Source organism: Rhagoletis pomonella, unplaced genomic scaffold, assembly GCF_013731165.1.
Source record: "Rhagoletis pomonella isolate Grant_MI unplaced genomic scaffold, Rhpom_1.0 Rhpom_scaffold_00004, whole genome shotgun sequence".
Classification (NCBI taxonomy): Eukaryota; Metazoa; Arthropoda; class Insecta; order Diptera; family Tephritidae; genus Rhagoletis; species Rhagoletis pomonella.
Window position 1 is genome coordinate 72,886,947 of NW_023458558.1, and position 17,208 is coordinate 72,904,154.

The window sequence follows — 17,208 nt, forward strand, 5'->3', positions numbered from 1 at the left end:
AAATACTAATGCATGAAAATCCTAACCTCAAAAAAATCACCCGTTAGCTGGTATACCTAAAAGGTTCGCAACGTTTTATCCTGATAGAATCACAGCTAGTCGATCAACGTTCTCCTTTGACATTAATGTTGGCAGCAATTTTCCATCCCAATGGACTGTAAATAATGTGTCAGGTTTAAAATCAGGCGATTGAGGGAATAAACTTTCAATTCTTTTACGTTTGTTACTCTGCTTTGTTGTCATTTCTATGTAGTTTTATAGTTGCATCTTCATTGTTGTTGTGTGCTATTAGATTTATTTTAGGTTTTCTGTCCTTTTATTTCTATTTTTTAATAAATTTCGCCACTCTGCGTGCAGTTTTCTTACCTTCGAAATTATATTCCGTTCATCTGCATATAACATATTATTATTTTTCCAAAACTCAACAACTGCAGAAGATATTAATCGGGGACTGTATTGCAATGTTTTTTATTTTTAATATGCTCATGAAGAAGCCGACTTAAAACCTGTTTATTTGTTGGAAAAACACAATTGGTCATATTTTCTGAGGACCTTCCGATAAGCCATAAATCGTTCACTTGATTGTTGTTTGGCATTGCCTTTTAACAGAAAATAATTATGTTATACAACCTAACCTTGCTTTAAATTATAAGGTTTTTCCAAATATGCAATACGCATTACTTACACCGAAGAAAGTGTTGCTAACTTTTAGATGGGCACCCTAATGCATATTTAGCAAGCTGCGAAATTCTGTATCAAATACAACAACAAGATACAGCAAAAAAAAAATTAAGTGAGCGAGATGAGAAGAATGAGAGAAATATGTAGCAATTCTAACAACAAAACAGCTGGCATAGAGTCGCATTCATCTTGCTATGCTTTATTGCAAAATATGTACATGGGTCCAGACGTTGCATACTTTGCAGCGATAGGAAATTCTGTTTCCCATGTATTGTGTTGTTGTGTGTTTGCAAGTTATGCAATCCGTGCTACGTGCAATGGTTTTGCAAGATTTCGAGAATACCCCTACAGTTTGATATTGGAAACGTTTTGCAGCAGAAACTATTAGCCTTCATATAACACTTTATTTGAACCATTGATATAAGGCTTTCCAACCTCTTCCTATTTCGAATCTTAGTTTTTGTTGAATTCATTAATGAAAAAACGCGCTCAACAAAGCATATGAGTGCGGCAAGGAAAATAATATGAATTTACTTATATTTCCAAACATTTTATTGCCTGTTTCGATTTCACTCCATAAGCAATTATCCAAAATTCTTCAGAGTCGGGTGGAATGGTTCTGAGAAAAGTTTTTCCATTGGAAAGTTAAAAGATTTAAATATTCAGTTTCCGCTGCTTTTCTTTCCTTCAAAGTCAAAAGGTGAATTGGCAGGTCCCTGAAACTCGCCCTCTAGTGATTCACACACTTTTCTGGTGACAAAATCAAAGCTTTTTTAGGAGTATTTAATTAACTAGGTAATCGTTTCAAAAGTTCTTCGATTAGGGTGATTAAACATTTTTGACAGTCTTTTAATACGCTTCTAAAGTCACGTTGATCACGCAGTTCATTAGCCTCTTCCGTAGAATTATCGTGGAAAAGAAAGTTTTGTATATTTTTATAATTGGTAAAAATTTACTTGATGGGAAAAAATCGCCAATGGCGATTTCCTAAATTTTTACGCGCAAATATCAAAAAAAAAATCGCCAAATCTAGATACTCTGACTTCGAGAGACGGAACATTGATGAGCATGCACCTAGCACTGTATGGAGGCAAGGGATTATCAAAATGAAGTGGTTGAAGAGCAAAACGTAGAAACTTGCGTTGAACTCTTTCAGTTCTAAAAGAGTGTGCGGAAGACATCGGATTCCAAAGGCATACTCTAATTTCGATCGCATTAAAGAATTATATAAGATTTTTCCAGTGTATGGCTCGTTGAAGTCTCTAGCATACCGACGAAGATAAGAAAGTTAGCATAAGCCTTCGGAATAACCTTATATATATATACTATGTACATATGTAAAAACAGCAGATATTAAGCAATGCGCTAACTTGTACATTATTTCCAAGCTTTTTGACTTTTCCACTTCAAAGCATAAAGCTTTTTTGCTTTTTTGTCGAACGTAGTCTCAATTACTGACGTTGCATTTTATTGTTCACAAACTTGGTCATTTAACCCATATAATTTCAGTGTTCCCACGAATAGAACATGTACATATGTATGTATGTACAAACATGCGACCGATCTTAGCTTTCAAATGTATAACTGAAACTCATTGAGTTATAAAAGGGTCAATTGGCAAAGCAATTCAAAAGTTCCTTAAAATATTTTTAGTTTCTACTTTTGTTATTTGTAATTTACTTCGCTTTGCTTATTTCAACTTAAGAAAGAACAATTGTTTAAAGCCTAACTTTCGCAATTACTTACAACTACGCAAAAATGTTAAAAGTCAATATACAAATGCAAGCGAAGGAACAGTGAAGTAAAAATTTCTACAAAGGATTCTCTTTGCTGTAAAAGGTCAATCAGCGCGTATTTAGAGACAAACGTAGTCAAAACACCCCCAACTGAAAGAAAACAGAAAACCATTACTTATTTTAAATCAAAACTCAATTCAACTTTTCAGTTTCAAAATAACAAAAACATGGAGAATACATGCATACAAACATACGCACTGAACAAACTCTACTAAGCGCTATGCCAGCAATACCGTGTAGCTAACTCAGCTAGTAATAGAAAACGCAAGACAAGGAACAAAACGCGTGTGAAGCGCGTGCCTGCAACTGAGCGAGTTAATATTTTGTTTTAATTTGCAGTGTTCAAATTTCTGCCAACAAACTCGGCTCTCCCCTTTGGCAGTTTACAATTTATAAAATTTCACCTTTGTTATTCAGCATTTTCCCAGCTGGAACTTTGTTACCTTTCTTTTGTTCTTCTTATTATACTCCTGGCAGCGAGCTATCTTTTGCAGTGTGCAGAGTAAAATTTATTTGTATCGTTTGCGTGCCAGGGCAACTCGGTTGGAAGGAATAGGGGCATACACACACAACAACAACAAGAACAAGAGAAATGTTTACAAGAACAAGTTTTGTAACAATGCAAGGAAATATGTATTCCATCTTTATTCAACATTGCCGAGCAATCACTGTCTATGCATTTGTGTATGCATGACTGCGTAACAACCCTGCAGCAAAATTTAGAGACAGGCAAAGCACTAGTTCCACCCTACAAATTTTCTAAACTACTGCAAAACGGCTGCAGAGCGGGACAAATGAAAAACTTGAGGTGCGCTAGTTGCGCTGCCCTCCAAGCTTCTCACTGTTATCTAGCATCTGAAAGCTTAAAAGTAAATGCACAAATTCTCACTTCTCGTAAAATAAGAATATAGCTTTTCTGGCAGACCTTCTCTTACATCCTTGGTCGTAAGTTCAAATCGCGGTAGAGGCAGCTGTGATTTTCAGATTTACACCCTTATTCTAGAACCAGAATTTTCGTAATTCGTAATTCGTAGCTACGTTCCGAAAAACGAAAAATCCTCATGCTGCAACCCCTGCGGAAACATGTGCAGCATTGCCAGCTATCAGCTGTATGAAGGAAAACAAAGTGGAAAAGAATTAAACAAACACTTATTAAGTGCTTATTTATAGTAAAATTGTTTGATTTTACATATTTTAAAGGAAACAATGGATTACATTCCATTTGCAATTATATCAGCGGAGTAAGAGCGCGCTATGGAAATGATTACACAAAGATATGCGCAGCTGTCGGACAATGGACACATCTATGTCAGCATCTGGTTGAATTGTTGAACCAAAAGTCATAACTCCTCCTATGAAGAAGAACTGAAGAACTGGTTCTCAATCCAGTTAATGCAATAACAGCTTCTTCCAAGCCATTGAAAACATGCACTTTGATGGGTACACCACCTGGTGTGCTTGATTCTGCCTTCGGCCGCGTTTAGGGATTATAACTCTTACTAAGTAGAATTAACCTTTCTGTGTTACCGGAGAAGAGGGGCCAAAGGTATACAAAGTTTCTTGTATATACACGCTCCAGTGAAAAGCCAAACCAGTTAGAAAAAATACTAGTTCATTACCTAGTATGTGCCTACCAGTTCGACAATTTCGAAGAACTTAGGCGATCAACGACATCTGCCTTCGAATTGCCAAAGCCAAAAATAAAACGCAATTAATTGCTTTTCTTACAAATGTCGGCTGTGGCGTCACGTGAAGACTACTGGTTCTGGTTCTGAAATCGCAGGTTCGAGGCCGCTTGGAGGTGGTTAAGATTTTTAAAGTTAAATAAATGTAAGTAAAAATAATTTATTAAATTTATAAATAAATAACAAACTTGAAAATCTAATTGCATTGCCTAAAAACATTTAGGAATAAATGCTTGTGCTATAAAAACAAAGAAATTTAAAAATATATTTTTTTATTAAATTTATAAATTACAATAAACAGCCTAAACAAAAAAATAAATTTATAAAAAATATAAAATAAAAAAATTTTCCCTGCGCCAGGATTTGAATCTGGGACCTCAAGCTTACCACGCGAGTGCTTTGCTCTGTCGGCTATTGTGACTGCTGGAGCGTCACGAGGAAAAAGGCACACTTATGCTTTTCACGGAGCATGAATTGACTCAACTCATCATATCTCATCAACTGGTATGATGCTACTAGTATTTATACTAGTACCTGTTGATGCATAGCCTGACAATTGACATCTCGTAGGACATCGCAATGTTAAAAATACCAGCCGCTAACATTAAAAAAGGATAGAACGTGAACTAGTTCGGCTGAAACGCAAACCGGTAGAATTCTAGTTCACAACTAGACGCTTTCCCTGCAGGGTACATATGCAACTCCGACTACGCCATTCACAGTATTTTTAAGGAATAATTAAGGTAATATTAAAAACCCATTATGTGTACAATTTTAGTAAAATAACTTCAAAACTGAGGGAGTTATTTATCAAATAGTTAAAATTTAATCAAATTTTCAAGTACCGTTATCTCGAAAACCGGAGCCAATCTGATAAAACGGGGCATGCCATTGAATTTAGAACGTCCCAGTTAAGGGAGTTCAACTTTCAAAATCTTTGCTCAAAGTTTACAAACTTGAACAGCGTAATTTGAGCCCACTTATTTTTTTGTTTTTAGTTTCATATTTATTCCTCGTCTAACTTTTGAAGCACTTGATGAAAATGGATTACACTTATATTGATCGATTTAGTAAGAGATTACGAATAAAATGATATATAAAACATAGGTGTGCTCACAAATTTTAAAATAAAATTTTTTTTTCGAAGGTACCTATATTTTAGATTTGCCCATAAGCGAAAGGAAAATTTATTTGTTTAAAAGAACAGCATAAATATTTCTTGGAAACACACATCCATTTACAATTTTTATCTCCCTTCCGATACAGAATTTTTTTCGTACAAAATTACACAAAAAAGCTGTCAATTTCTCACCCTTTTACGCATGCTATTGTTACGATTCGGATTGCGGAATATTATTTCTACGATTCGTTACAAAATCCGAATACGAAAGACTTGCAGTATAGGGGTGTTAATAAATTTAAATTGTTGCGTGATCAAATTTAATTTAAATAAAATAAAAAATAAATAAAAATTAAAGAAAATGCAATCTGTAAAATAAAAGAAAAAACTATAGATATCAAAAAATGGAATAATCAAAATTGTTCTAATAAAAAACTTATTGTCCCCAAGATCTGTCCAAAATGGAACCAGTCCATTTCGGAAGACATCGCCATGTTAAAAAAGACAGTTGAAAGTATTGATTTTGGAAAGAGGAAGAGCCAGTAACATCAATTTTCAAGCTTGTTCGCCGCTAGTTCTAAACCAGTTTGATTTGCTACAGGGAAGCTAAAGCACACTAATACAACTACAAATTAACAAAATCAAGAGAATAACAATAGTATAAATAACAAAAGTGGGAAAACAAAATAAAAACAATTAAATGAAAATACTAAAACGATAAACACAAAAGTTAGCAAAAACAATGAATTAATTGTTTTGTTGCAATGATCTCGTTTTGCACAGCTTTGTTAGTCAGGACAAAGAATGAGCGGGAGGAGTACAAAGGCGACTTGAGGCAAAGCACTGTTTAGCTGCTTCAATATTTCAAGCATTGTACTCTCGGTAAAAGACGTGGTTGGAACAGATTTTCTTTAGCAATTAATGCTAGCTATGCATCGGCAATCTCCAAGCAGTCAACAACACCAATTGAATGAGAAAATAAAGCTTTTCGAATGTCCGAACAGCTAGCAAAAGTTGAGAAACTATTATCATTTAGAGAATAAACAATTTTATCAACTGTTAGCTATATATGTATATACATATAAATTCATGTATAGGAGCAAATACATACATATGCACATGTGTTTTATGAATGACCAGCGGATATGCAATTTCAAAGGAAAAGTTTAATAAACAGTCTTGCAGGTAGAAATAAACGAGTAGAACAGTTTTAACCCTCGTATTATTAAGATTTATTTCTACTAGCGACTCATCTACAACGAAATGGTTTAGATTAGGAAATCTAATCCATCAAATTTGTGGCCCCGCAAACGCCATTTTTGAGGGATCAGAAATGAGAATCACCGGAATTTGCGGGACTACAGAAAAACAATTAAAAAGGCGAATGCTAGTTCTGAACGTGCTCGCCAAAATGTTCGTCGTGCATGGCTGTACTAAATATACTACATTGTCGTTTGAAGTACAAGCCGAAAATCAACAAAATGTAAAATCGCGTATCAAGATAATGCAAAACCGCGTAAGTGAGGTTGCATAAATCATTTTCTTGGGAGTAAAAGCACTCCTATTTCGAAATGGATCCCTTTTTATAAGCTTTTATTAAACTAACTTCCCGACAAGTTAGAGATTTGAAATTTTCAGCATAGTTCCAATCACGATGACAATGCAATTTAATATATACATAAATGAATTCCCATATGGTCCAGGGGTCTTGATTCAAAGGCGGTCAAAAAATAGTAAGATTTATGGCTAACAGAGCGTAATTTGCCAAAGAACGTAAAACCACTATACAATTGCTAAAGCTGCGGCGATAGTGTGGCAAAGCTATTTGTGGCAAATTTTAGATATCAACATAGTCTAGATAGGAACCTCGTTGTAGGAATTAGAAGACTCCAGATGTCGCCCCGCCAGAAGAAGATAAATATTGCGCATAAATATATGCCATTTACATGTGATACAGCGGAAATGGACGACACGCCATTTCTTTAAATGAAATTAACTGCTGCAATATAATACAAAACGTAAGCAAACATTTTGCTTGCATAGTCTTCTGTTCTCTTTCATTGCAAGTTGAATTATTTTAATATCTATTGCAAAATTTTGTACATAAAATAAAATAACACTTTTTAATATACAACGCTTTTATAAATGGACTAAAAATAGCTCTTAGCTAAATCCTTATCCATTCGTCCTGAAATATACTAGCCAGAAATGCGATTGCTTTATAAATAAAATAATGTAAAAAAAATATTTTTTAAAAACAAGCTTTTATTTAATATGTAGAATCAAAGGAATAAAATAAAGTAGTGTAACAAAAGATTTTTTAGCAAGAAAATTTTGTCAAAACTGCACTAAAATGAATAAAATAAAATAAGTTAAGGTCTCGTTAAAGTTACTAAAAGCCATATAGTGATAGGAGTTATTCAAACTCTAATGAAAATTACTAACAATTTGTACTAATTTACTTCGTTTTTAAAAAAGCTTGTCGGCGAATTCAGCGTACATGCATAATTGGTTAGGTATTTATGTATGTATATTGTGGCGAATACTGCGGCAACGCGAAGCGAACAACGAGAAATAGGCAGAATGTTCGAGGAATGAAGTAGAATGTTCCACAAAGAGAAACGTCAAGTTGGATGAACACTGCGAACAGCGAGAGAAAGAGAATGAGCGATAAACTTCAGAACGTTCTAGAGTTGCCATAAGTACGGGCGCAGGTATATAAGGGTGCCGCCACAGCGAAGTGAGTTAGTTACCAGACAGCAAGATACAAGTAAAGTGAGCAGAGAAGTGAGTTGCGAATAAGGAAGCTATAAGTTTAATTGTGTTAACAAGTTTAGTTAAGCGTTGTTATTGCTTTAACAAGTATTGTAGAGTGTATTAGCGAGTATTGTAAATTGTTTGTTGTACAATAAAGTTAATTGTACTACAATTTGGTCATCGTAAGCATTTATTTAACAATCCAGCGATACGAGCCCGAGTATATTTGGGAAATCCCTCAAGGCTTCGAGGATAATCGTAACAATATGTATGTATGCAGATATTTAAATGCCGGTTTGCTATTCGCGCGACAAGTAAATTAGTACAAATTATTAGTAATTTTCATTAGAGTTTGAATAACTCCTTTATTGAATTTTATTTTATTCATTTTAGTGCAGTTTTGACAAAATTTTGTTGCTAAAAAATCTTTACTATTTTATTTTATTCCTTTGATTCTACATGTTAAATAAAAGCTTGTTTTTAAAAAAATATTTTTTTTACATTATTTTATTTATAAAGCAATCGCATTTCTGGCTAGTATATTTCAGGACGAATGGATAAGGATTTAGCTAAAAGCTTGTTTTTGCATAATGACGATGCGCGGTTGTGTACTTTAACCGACGACATCATTTCATAATCCAGTAGATAATTTCAGGAGTTAAAAGCACTTCCGAAAGGCCTTCCGCTCCACATTCCTTTCTCCTTCCTTTTTTGTGTGGACTGGCTTCTTATTTCGCTACCCATAGAGGGTCTTCCAGAAGGGCTTTTATAGGACGTACTTCAGAAGGCCTTTTTAAGGAGTTCATTCAAAGTTGATTCTTTGATTTATACAATTCATACATCTCTAAAGTACTTGTTTAAGGTTTATATCAAATATGTGTTATTGCAAATTAAAATGTATATTGAAATTCATTTGTAATGCTAAATGGATGAGCGCTTCTGGAGGGAAGCATTTTTCAGCCCAAGCAGGGGAAACCCTCTTCTGTGGCTGACTGAACTCCTCCTGTCGCTGCATTCAGTAGACTTGGGCCGCTAACTGAATGCAGCGACAAGAGGAGTTCGGTCAACCACGGAACCCCTGCTTGCATATTATATTTTTTTATATATATTTTTCATAGTTCTTGCATATTTTTTGCATAAATTTTGCATATTCAATTTGGATAAAAATCCGAGCTCTACTCATAACTGTGGTTCTATCAGAGGCAAACATTCAGCTCCGGTGTAATTTATAAGAGTATTTTATATATTACTTCAACGCCATTTTCAAATCTAAAACGGTAAAAAGTTACGCGGAAAAACAGCAAAACTTAGTTTGAATAATCCATAATCACTGACGTTTCAGCTAGTTTTTGGATTACAGCGAGCGACTATTGTTTCAGAACGGATAAAAAACTACAGCAGCTCTAATTATGATATATTTTCTTCTGGAAAATACCCAACAGATATAGCGATTTTGACCATATACCTACGAAACTATGCATAATCACCAAAATCAAAAGTTCCTAAATCAAATCGTCTCTTTTACATATCAATTTTGAATATAACTTTTTAGAGGATATAATATGATTTTTTTTCAGACACGCGAATCCCGCGGAATTGGTGGAATTGGTTATTTGAAATTAAGCTTGCTCTCTTGTGATGCATTTTGGATATAGTTCCCGGTTTAAAAGTCAAACTTATCTGTTGAGGAAAAAAACCTTTTACCAAAAACATGTTATTTCTTTTAATTATCAAAAAAGGGATATTCATGTAAATAGTAAGGCTTTCGAAAACATCAATTTGTAAAGCAGGAGACAAAAATGTACATACTTACATATTTTGCCAAAATTCCCTTATTTCCAAAATAGGGGGACTACTACAAACTTTGCTGTATTCGAATCGCCTCAAATGGTCATAAAAGGGTTAAACACACAAAGAAATCATTGGTGAATTCACTTGTATCCTTTGTAAAGTCTCGGCTTATAGTTCTGATAATTCGTAAATTTCATAGTGCACAGAATAAGAAAATATGATAAGATTGCGGAGGTATGTGCAAGCAATTTGCGTGCTAATATTTTGATAGCACAGCTTTTGTGTAAATTCAGCTTTGTTATGGTGTTTTGCTAAATTGCAAAGAGCATCATAGTAGCCGCCTTGCTGTTTGGCATAACTAATTATTTAAGTAAAAACTTCACCAAAAGAAAATGTTTATCTTTGTAAAAATTGCAGGTAAAATAGATAGAGTTACGAGCATCTCAAAGATGTCTAAAAATTTTCTAAACTCGTTTGCGTAAAATTTAAATCTTAAAATATTCGATTCACTTTACAGCGAAAAAGTGCGTAAAACTCTTCCCTCAGTTACTTCATTCGATTTATTAATCAACTTTGCGCAAATTTTGCTAATAACAACAAAAATAACGATTTCTATTAAGTAGCGCACGCCCTTCGCAGTCAAAACTTTTACTGCGTGGACGTGCCACACATAAGTTTAGCAACATGCATTCAACTGCTTGCCCATTGTGTGCCAGGGGGAAAGCGTTAGTTAGGCATCCACTCGGTCGGCAAACTTGTCGCAAACAATAATAAAACAACATGAAATGAGTTCAGCAACTGGCGGCAAAATAGAAAGAGTACAAAAAATTGCAGCAACTTTGAGCTGTCAATAATTTTACCTACATACATATGTATGCATGTATATTGGGCGTACGTGTATTGGCATGCATGCCCCGCAATGTCGCGCAATCGAATATACCACAGCAAACAAACAGCAGCGATAAAGTTGCCACAGCTACAACAAAATCACAATAGGAAAAACAAAATTACCCGGTCACATGCAAAGTCAGGCAGAAGTGACAGAGATGCCGGAGAGTCAGTGGGCGGGCAAGTAACCTAGGAATGGAGTCTCCTTGCAGGCGCACAAAGTAGGCGATTTCAAAATGGTTAAAAACTTTTCTTGCTAATAAGCCAAACTGATGCTGTCGCCGTCACAGTCACCGTTACAGTCGAGCTGCCAACAACAAATATGAAACGCACCGGCGAAGAGCTAAAGAACAGCATTACGCAAATGAATAGGCAGCGCGGGTAATGTTACTCATATTCCTTTTACACATTAATTCAAATTTGTTTGCGTAGCAGTGTTGCCAGATCTTCGGCATGAGAAAACATCGCTCTTGGTCTGAAATAAAATTATAGTTTAAAAAACTAAAACCTCCCTATTATAATTGCCATTCGTACTGTCATCAGGTATGTAACTTGAGAATAGAAATCGCTGCATCTTTTAGGCGCATCAATATTACATAGTTACATCCCGAGCTAATAAAAGGAAGGTAAAAACGTCATTTTCTACCCAAAAATGTCTTTTTCAAATGCATGCCCACAGAATTGTTCTTATTAAACTTTTATTGTATACAAAGGTACATACATATATTAAAATGTCATCTCGACAGAGCACATTTAAAATTCACTGGTTTGAGATCGTTAATATAAAAATCATTTTATACGTACACTTGTGATCAGCTGATTAAGATTTATTAAGAAAATAATTCAATATTTGTTCAACTTACAAGATTTAGTAACAGAGAAACATTACAATTATTTTTTACACAAAAAACGTCCGAACGTCAACAGGATACAAAAAAACGTGCAAATGACGGTAAAAACGGCAACCTGGCAACACTGTTGCGCATAGAAAATTCTTGAAGCAGCCAGTTGGTAAAAAAAACAGACGGCGGAGTAACTAGGTGCGGTATACATACATATGTACAGATATTTCACCCACATTTCGTTTAAAGTACAAAACCGCGTATCAACAAAATTCAAAACCGCGTATGTGAGGTATCATAAATTATTTTCTAGAGAGTAAAAACACTAATATTTGAAAATGGTTCTCTTTTTATAAAGCAATTGCATTTCTTGGTAGAATATTTCAGGACGAATGGATAAGGATTGAGCCAAGAGCTTGTGTGAGCAAATCCAATTTTTGGCAGCAAATGTCAGTTACGCGGTTTTGCAGAATGACGTTACGCGGTTTTGTACTATAAACGACGAAATATAAGTGCGGGATGCGGAGTAATGCGAAAATGTCAAAAATTCTATGTAAGTTTGGGAGTAGCGCGACAATTGCAATTTAATTTATGCCTCGCAATATCTCCGACAACCCACTGGGAGAGTGACGGAGCAAAATCCCGATATGTTTTTGCAGTGATGAGGTCTAATATTGAAATGACTTAAGAAATAGCAAAAGAGGCATTGAGCGAGCGAAGCACCAGCTACTGGTTGCGAGACGTGGTCCGAATAGTCTGATGAGGTAAAAAGTTGCCAATTTAGCATTGCGTATTGATTTGTAGCGTTTGCTAGGATTTAAATAAACCCACCAGCAAAATTAAGCCCACCGATAGGCTGTGTGGGGGTCGCATGACTTTCACGTTCTGTTGATTCGATTGTGGTGGTGAACTCATTAACTTGTTTACCTTTTCCAAAGAAGAAGAAGCGAGAGGCAAGGGGTATTGTGGACGCCTCCAGCCGTAGCGTAGGGGGTTGTGTTCACTATTCCCGCCTGCCAAGTAGTATATAACGAACAGCAGCCAAGGAGTAACTTTCAACTTTTCGCTTTGATACGCGTTTCGATTTCGTTGCTTTCTATGAACTTTAATTAGCAACAGATTGATCTAAAATTCATTTAAGTGAGGCATTCTCAGCATTGCCGAGCGAAGCGAATCGAGTGTGGTGCGGTAAAAGAACTTTCGCATTTTGTTCGCCTATTGAAAATTTTCCTTTAGAATAGGAACGAAAGAGGGCGAGCTGATAAGCACTCGAACAATGTAAGCATTTTGTTTTCTACCCACACCAAATAAATTTGCGATAAATAGAAAATAGCGAAATTCATTTGCCAAAATAAGCAAACAACAGGCCGCTAACCAACAACAACTCCTACGTTGGGCCTGAGCCTGGCAACACAAAAATGAAAATAAAAATGCAGCAGCTACTAAGTAGCTATGAATGCCAGTCATAATTACGGCGTAATAACCGCGGGTGTGACGACCGACAAAAGCTTGTGTACAGCATAGCACCACTCCTTCAAGTCTTCTCCCTTTCATAACATCGGATTTTCCATCGCCAAGAACGGGTATCTTGTTGCTAATTAATTTTCGCTAAATAGGCATAAATATTTGAGGGAAATTAGAAAAACAATGTTGAATAGGAAATCAAGGGAGTGACATTCACTACAGTGGAAATTCGGATGAAGGGTAAAGGGAATACTTTTCGTTTGCGAAATTTTGGACCGGCAAAGTGATAAAGGCTTTTGGAGATTTTGTGCGTTGAGTTGAGTTAAATATCCATTAGTTTAATAAACAATTTGAATAGACCAAAAATGAAGTGGATTTCTGCAAATGCATTCTCAAAGTGTGAACCGGGAAAAAGTGGAAATTCTGTGGCACAAATGAATTGTTCAAAGGAAAGGGGTAATCAAGTAGCCTTTTAAAGTGGTTAGACAGTAATTAAATTAGTTAAATTAAATGGTGGACTTACTAATTCTAGCGGCATTTGTATAACGGGGTAATAGAGTTGAGGACTCACCTGAAATGAAAAAAAGAAAAACGTGGTTATTATTGTGAAAATAAAAATAGAAAGAAGATAAATATTTACTTACATATATGTTAAATGCTTCTTGCATGAGAATAAAAATACAAATACGTGACGATAATAAAGTTTTGGGACAAGCTTCCACAGATATAAGTCAAATTGGGTCGCTAGTATAGTAAATCATAAATCCTTTTAATGAAAAATGCCAGATTTGTAATATTTGTTATATGTTTATATCAACACCTGAGCGAAAGATCGACCTATATGGGCAGCCAGTTCGAAAAAGTCCCATCTCAGACAACTTTTCAAAAACACCCTATTTCAGAATTCGATTGACGAATGCCCTAATTCAGAATTTGATTAAAAAACGGCCTATCTCAGAAAATTTTTCAAGAACGCCCTATCTCAAAATTCGGTTCAAAATATGTTTTTGAATCGGCAGCTGAGATAGGGCATTTTTGAACCAAATCTTAAACGTTTCTGAAATTTCATCGTAGAAAACGGGGCGCTTTCTCAGTTTTTCCTTTTGGTAGTTGACATACTACCTATAAAAACTTTCAATTTCTACTGTAACCAATAAAGGTTGCTCAATGATCTTGAAATGCGCTACTGACTCCATTTGAAACAGACAAAACGATCGATAATTTTTTTAAAAAGCTACTGTTGCCATATCAATGAACCGTGTAATGTTTTTTCAGCTAATTTAAGTTTGAATTTCTTCTAGAGTAAAATATAAAGATTTCTTCAACATCTTCTAAATTTATACCTATAAAAGTAAGGTATGGTGCCAGCACCTATTCCAGCAAGAGGGAAAATTTTGGAATGTGCCCCGAACCCCATCTTTGATTTTTATTTGGACCAGTCTTATATATGTACATAGGTCATAATACCATAATAAATAAATACAAATAATTAATAATAAAAGTAAAGGCAAAAAAATTTAAGAAATTCGCAAACTAATAACATTCTCTGAGACTTTGGAGAAAATGTATGCATTTTTGAGAAATTTAATTCCAATCTGTTTCCTAAAATTCGTCAAACCTACCGTACGACATTAATTTATCCATTCGGCGGTAAGTGTATGTATATACATATGTACATACATATGCTTTGATATAATATAAATTATTGTAAGATTAATAGCGTACGAACATACATAAAATGACATAACGCATGAACTCACATAAAATCATAAGAAAGCCTAACGTAACAACAAATAAAAACTTATAAGATGCTTTTTACAGTTGTTGGAATAGTTTTTGAAACTTTATTTTTTAATAATGCCATCCAGGAAAAAAAATTATTCCTCAAAAATTATTACATACATATGTATGTTTGTATCTCAGAAGTAAGAATTTATGAGAAACTACTATTTTTAGTTTTCTACATAAAAGTCCACTGTACACTTGAATACCTATCAGAGCTCGTTTAAATTAAGCTTTGAGTAATTATGCAATAACATCCAATTAGAGCTTGACACTTGATGCCTACAAAGCATTACATACACACATCCATAGATATGAGAAATATGTACGTACTTTTTTATGTACTTTTGCATGTATGAGGATAAAGAAACCCTGTAGGAAAACGCAACACAGTTACTACCTTTGTACATACAAACGTATGAATAAGTCGACTGGTTTTCAATTCGCTTGCAGCCACTTGACATTTTGGCTCACACTCAATTTAAAATCGGTTGTTGATTTCTCCAGTTAGAAGAGTGTATAAACATCATTAAAACTCAAAACGAATTGAAGGTTAGCTGTTTCGATCAAAATGGCATTTGAATAAGGTTACCATAATTTCTTCAATTAAGTATTTTTTTTTTTTCAATTTATGGGCAAATAAAATATTAACTAATTTAATAATACATTCCTTAACAAATAATTTATCTCAAACAAAGCTTAAATGGCACCACTCGAATGACGAAGTTGGGCGTTATAAAACCCCTTGCCATTACGTTAAGAAAAATTGTCATTAAATTCGCTTCACGTCGCGTTTTTTTAAATGGCACATATTTTTCGTCATTACAATGCCTAGTGGAAATTCACTTCTTAGAAGATCAAGCACCAAAACGGCATGAACATACTCGTATATCCATGCAAAAAAATCGAACAATAACCGATAGAGGGAAAAGTGTTCTCGTGCACTTCGGAAGATCCTAGATTGGATTAGAAAAAAATATGTATATAAATTTGTTTTAAAATTATATTTGCATTTATCTTATACAAAAAATGAATCGTTTGGCCATTTCGTTATGCTTGTCTTCATGTCATTACAAAAAACGGAGAGGGGCCTGACGTTTTACGCCGACTCCGAACGGCAGTGGGCTTTTTAAGAAAGGCTTTCAATGCCGCATGCACAATGTAATGTTTGCTGATGGGCGGCCGGACAAGAAATCAAGCCTAGGTCTTACCGGGAGGAAGAACGCAACCCTAAACACTCCTATTTAAATTTCACTACTATTTGCTAGTTCTTTTAGTATCGGACCAGAAGTTTACTAAAAATTTGTTGTTAACTACAGCTTTTCCTGCAGAGTTCAAAGTACTTTAAACAGATGCATAACAAGTTCAATGACCATTTAATTTAGTGTTGCAACAATTGCACCTACAACAACAATCACATTAAAATTATTTGAATGCAGTTAAATATACACTGTATGCGGCAAGTCGCATTCGTAAAATTTTAGCAAACATAAAAAGAAATGTGAAAAATATATAAAGCCATTAATCTAGTTTTTTTAATGATTCAACTTTGAGTGCATATTACAATATATAAAAACTCTCAACTGTATATACATATTTATGTAGGCGGCCGCTGTTGCTGAGTGGTTATAGGTGAGTACTACCATACCACAGTATCTGGGTTCGATCCCTGGTCAGAGCAGCATCCAACATCTAAATTAGAAACAGTCTTTTTTTTAACAGCGGTCGCCCGTCGGGAGCCAATGGCATACCAGACTTGGACCACATTTCTGCCATCTATAAGATTCTCATAAAATACATTCTCCATCTATGTAACAACATCAAGACATGGACGACAAATTGGAGGAGAAACTTGGCCGAGCGCTTAGCAAAAGTGTAAGCGCCAAAATGAAATATATTTTTATAACGCATGTAGATATATTTCCATAGAAATTGCATAAATGCATGCATATATGTACATACATACATACGCATTTATGAATATCCACATACATACATATGTAGCAATTTGCTTTCGAGCTAAACGTGTTTGTATTGCTATTTGCTGCATGCGCGTTCCTTTGACTAACTAAATCCGACCATTAAAATATTAACTCGATTATCGACGCAGGTCAATAAATAAATCCCACTTAATTAAGAGATAAACAGAAACAATTATGATATTAATTACGCAATACATAAAATGCTCAAATAGCACATTTTACTTTACCTACGCAATGACAACAACAAGCGATAAGCTCGAATGACCAAAGTGTACAAAACACATAGTAGAGCAGCAAAGATTTATAGATTCTAGTGGTCACCAGCAATTGATATTGCACAATGTTTGACAGACATTTTTTGCCAATACTTCAACCTATTTTGTGAAGATTGCTGAAATGATAGTATCAGCATCCGGATAA

General features: G+C 34.8%; 1 protein-coding gene across 1 annotated transcript in view; it reads right to left on the reverse strand.

Moving 5' to 3' along the window:
- The window catches only part of LOC118738073 (polypyrimidine tract-binding protein 1), a gene marked incomplete in the record, with an annotated part of 425,177 nt that overhangs the window by 279,242 nt on the left and 128,727 nt on the right, over positions 1–17,208 (reverse strand). Inside the window, 1 exon segment of the mRNA XM_036468984.1 lies at positions 13,548–13,595. Within this exon segment, the coding sequence (XP_036324877.1) occupies positions 13,548–13,595 (48 nt within the window).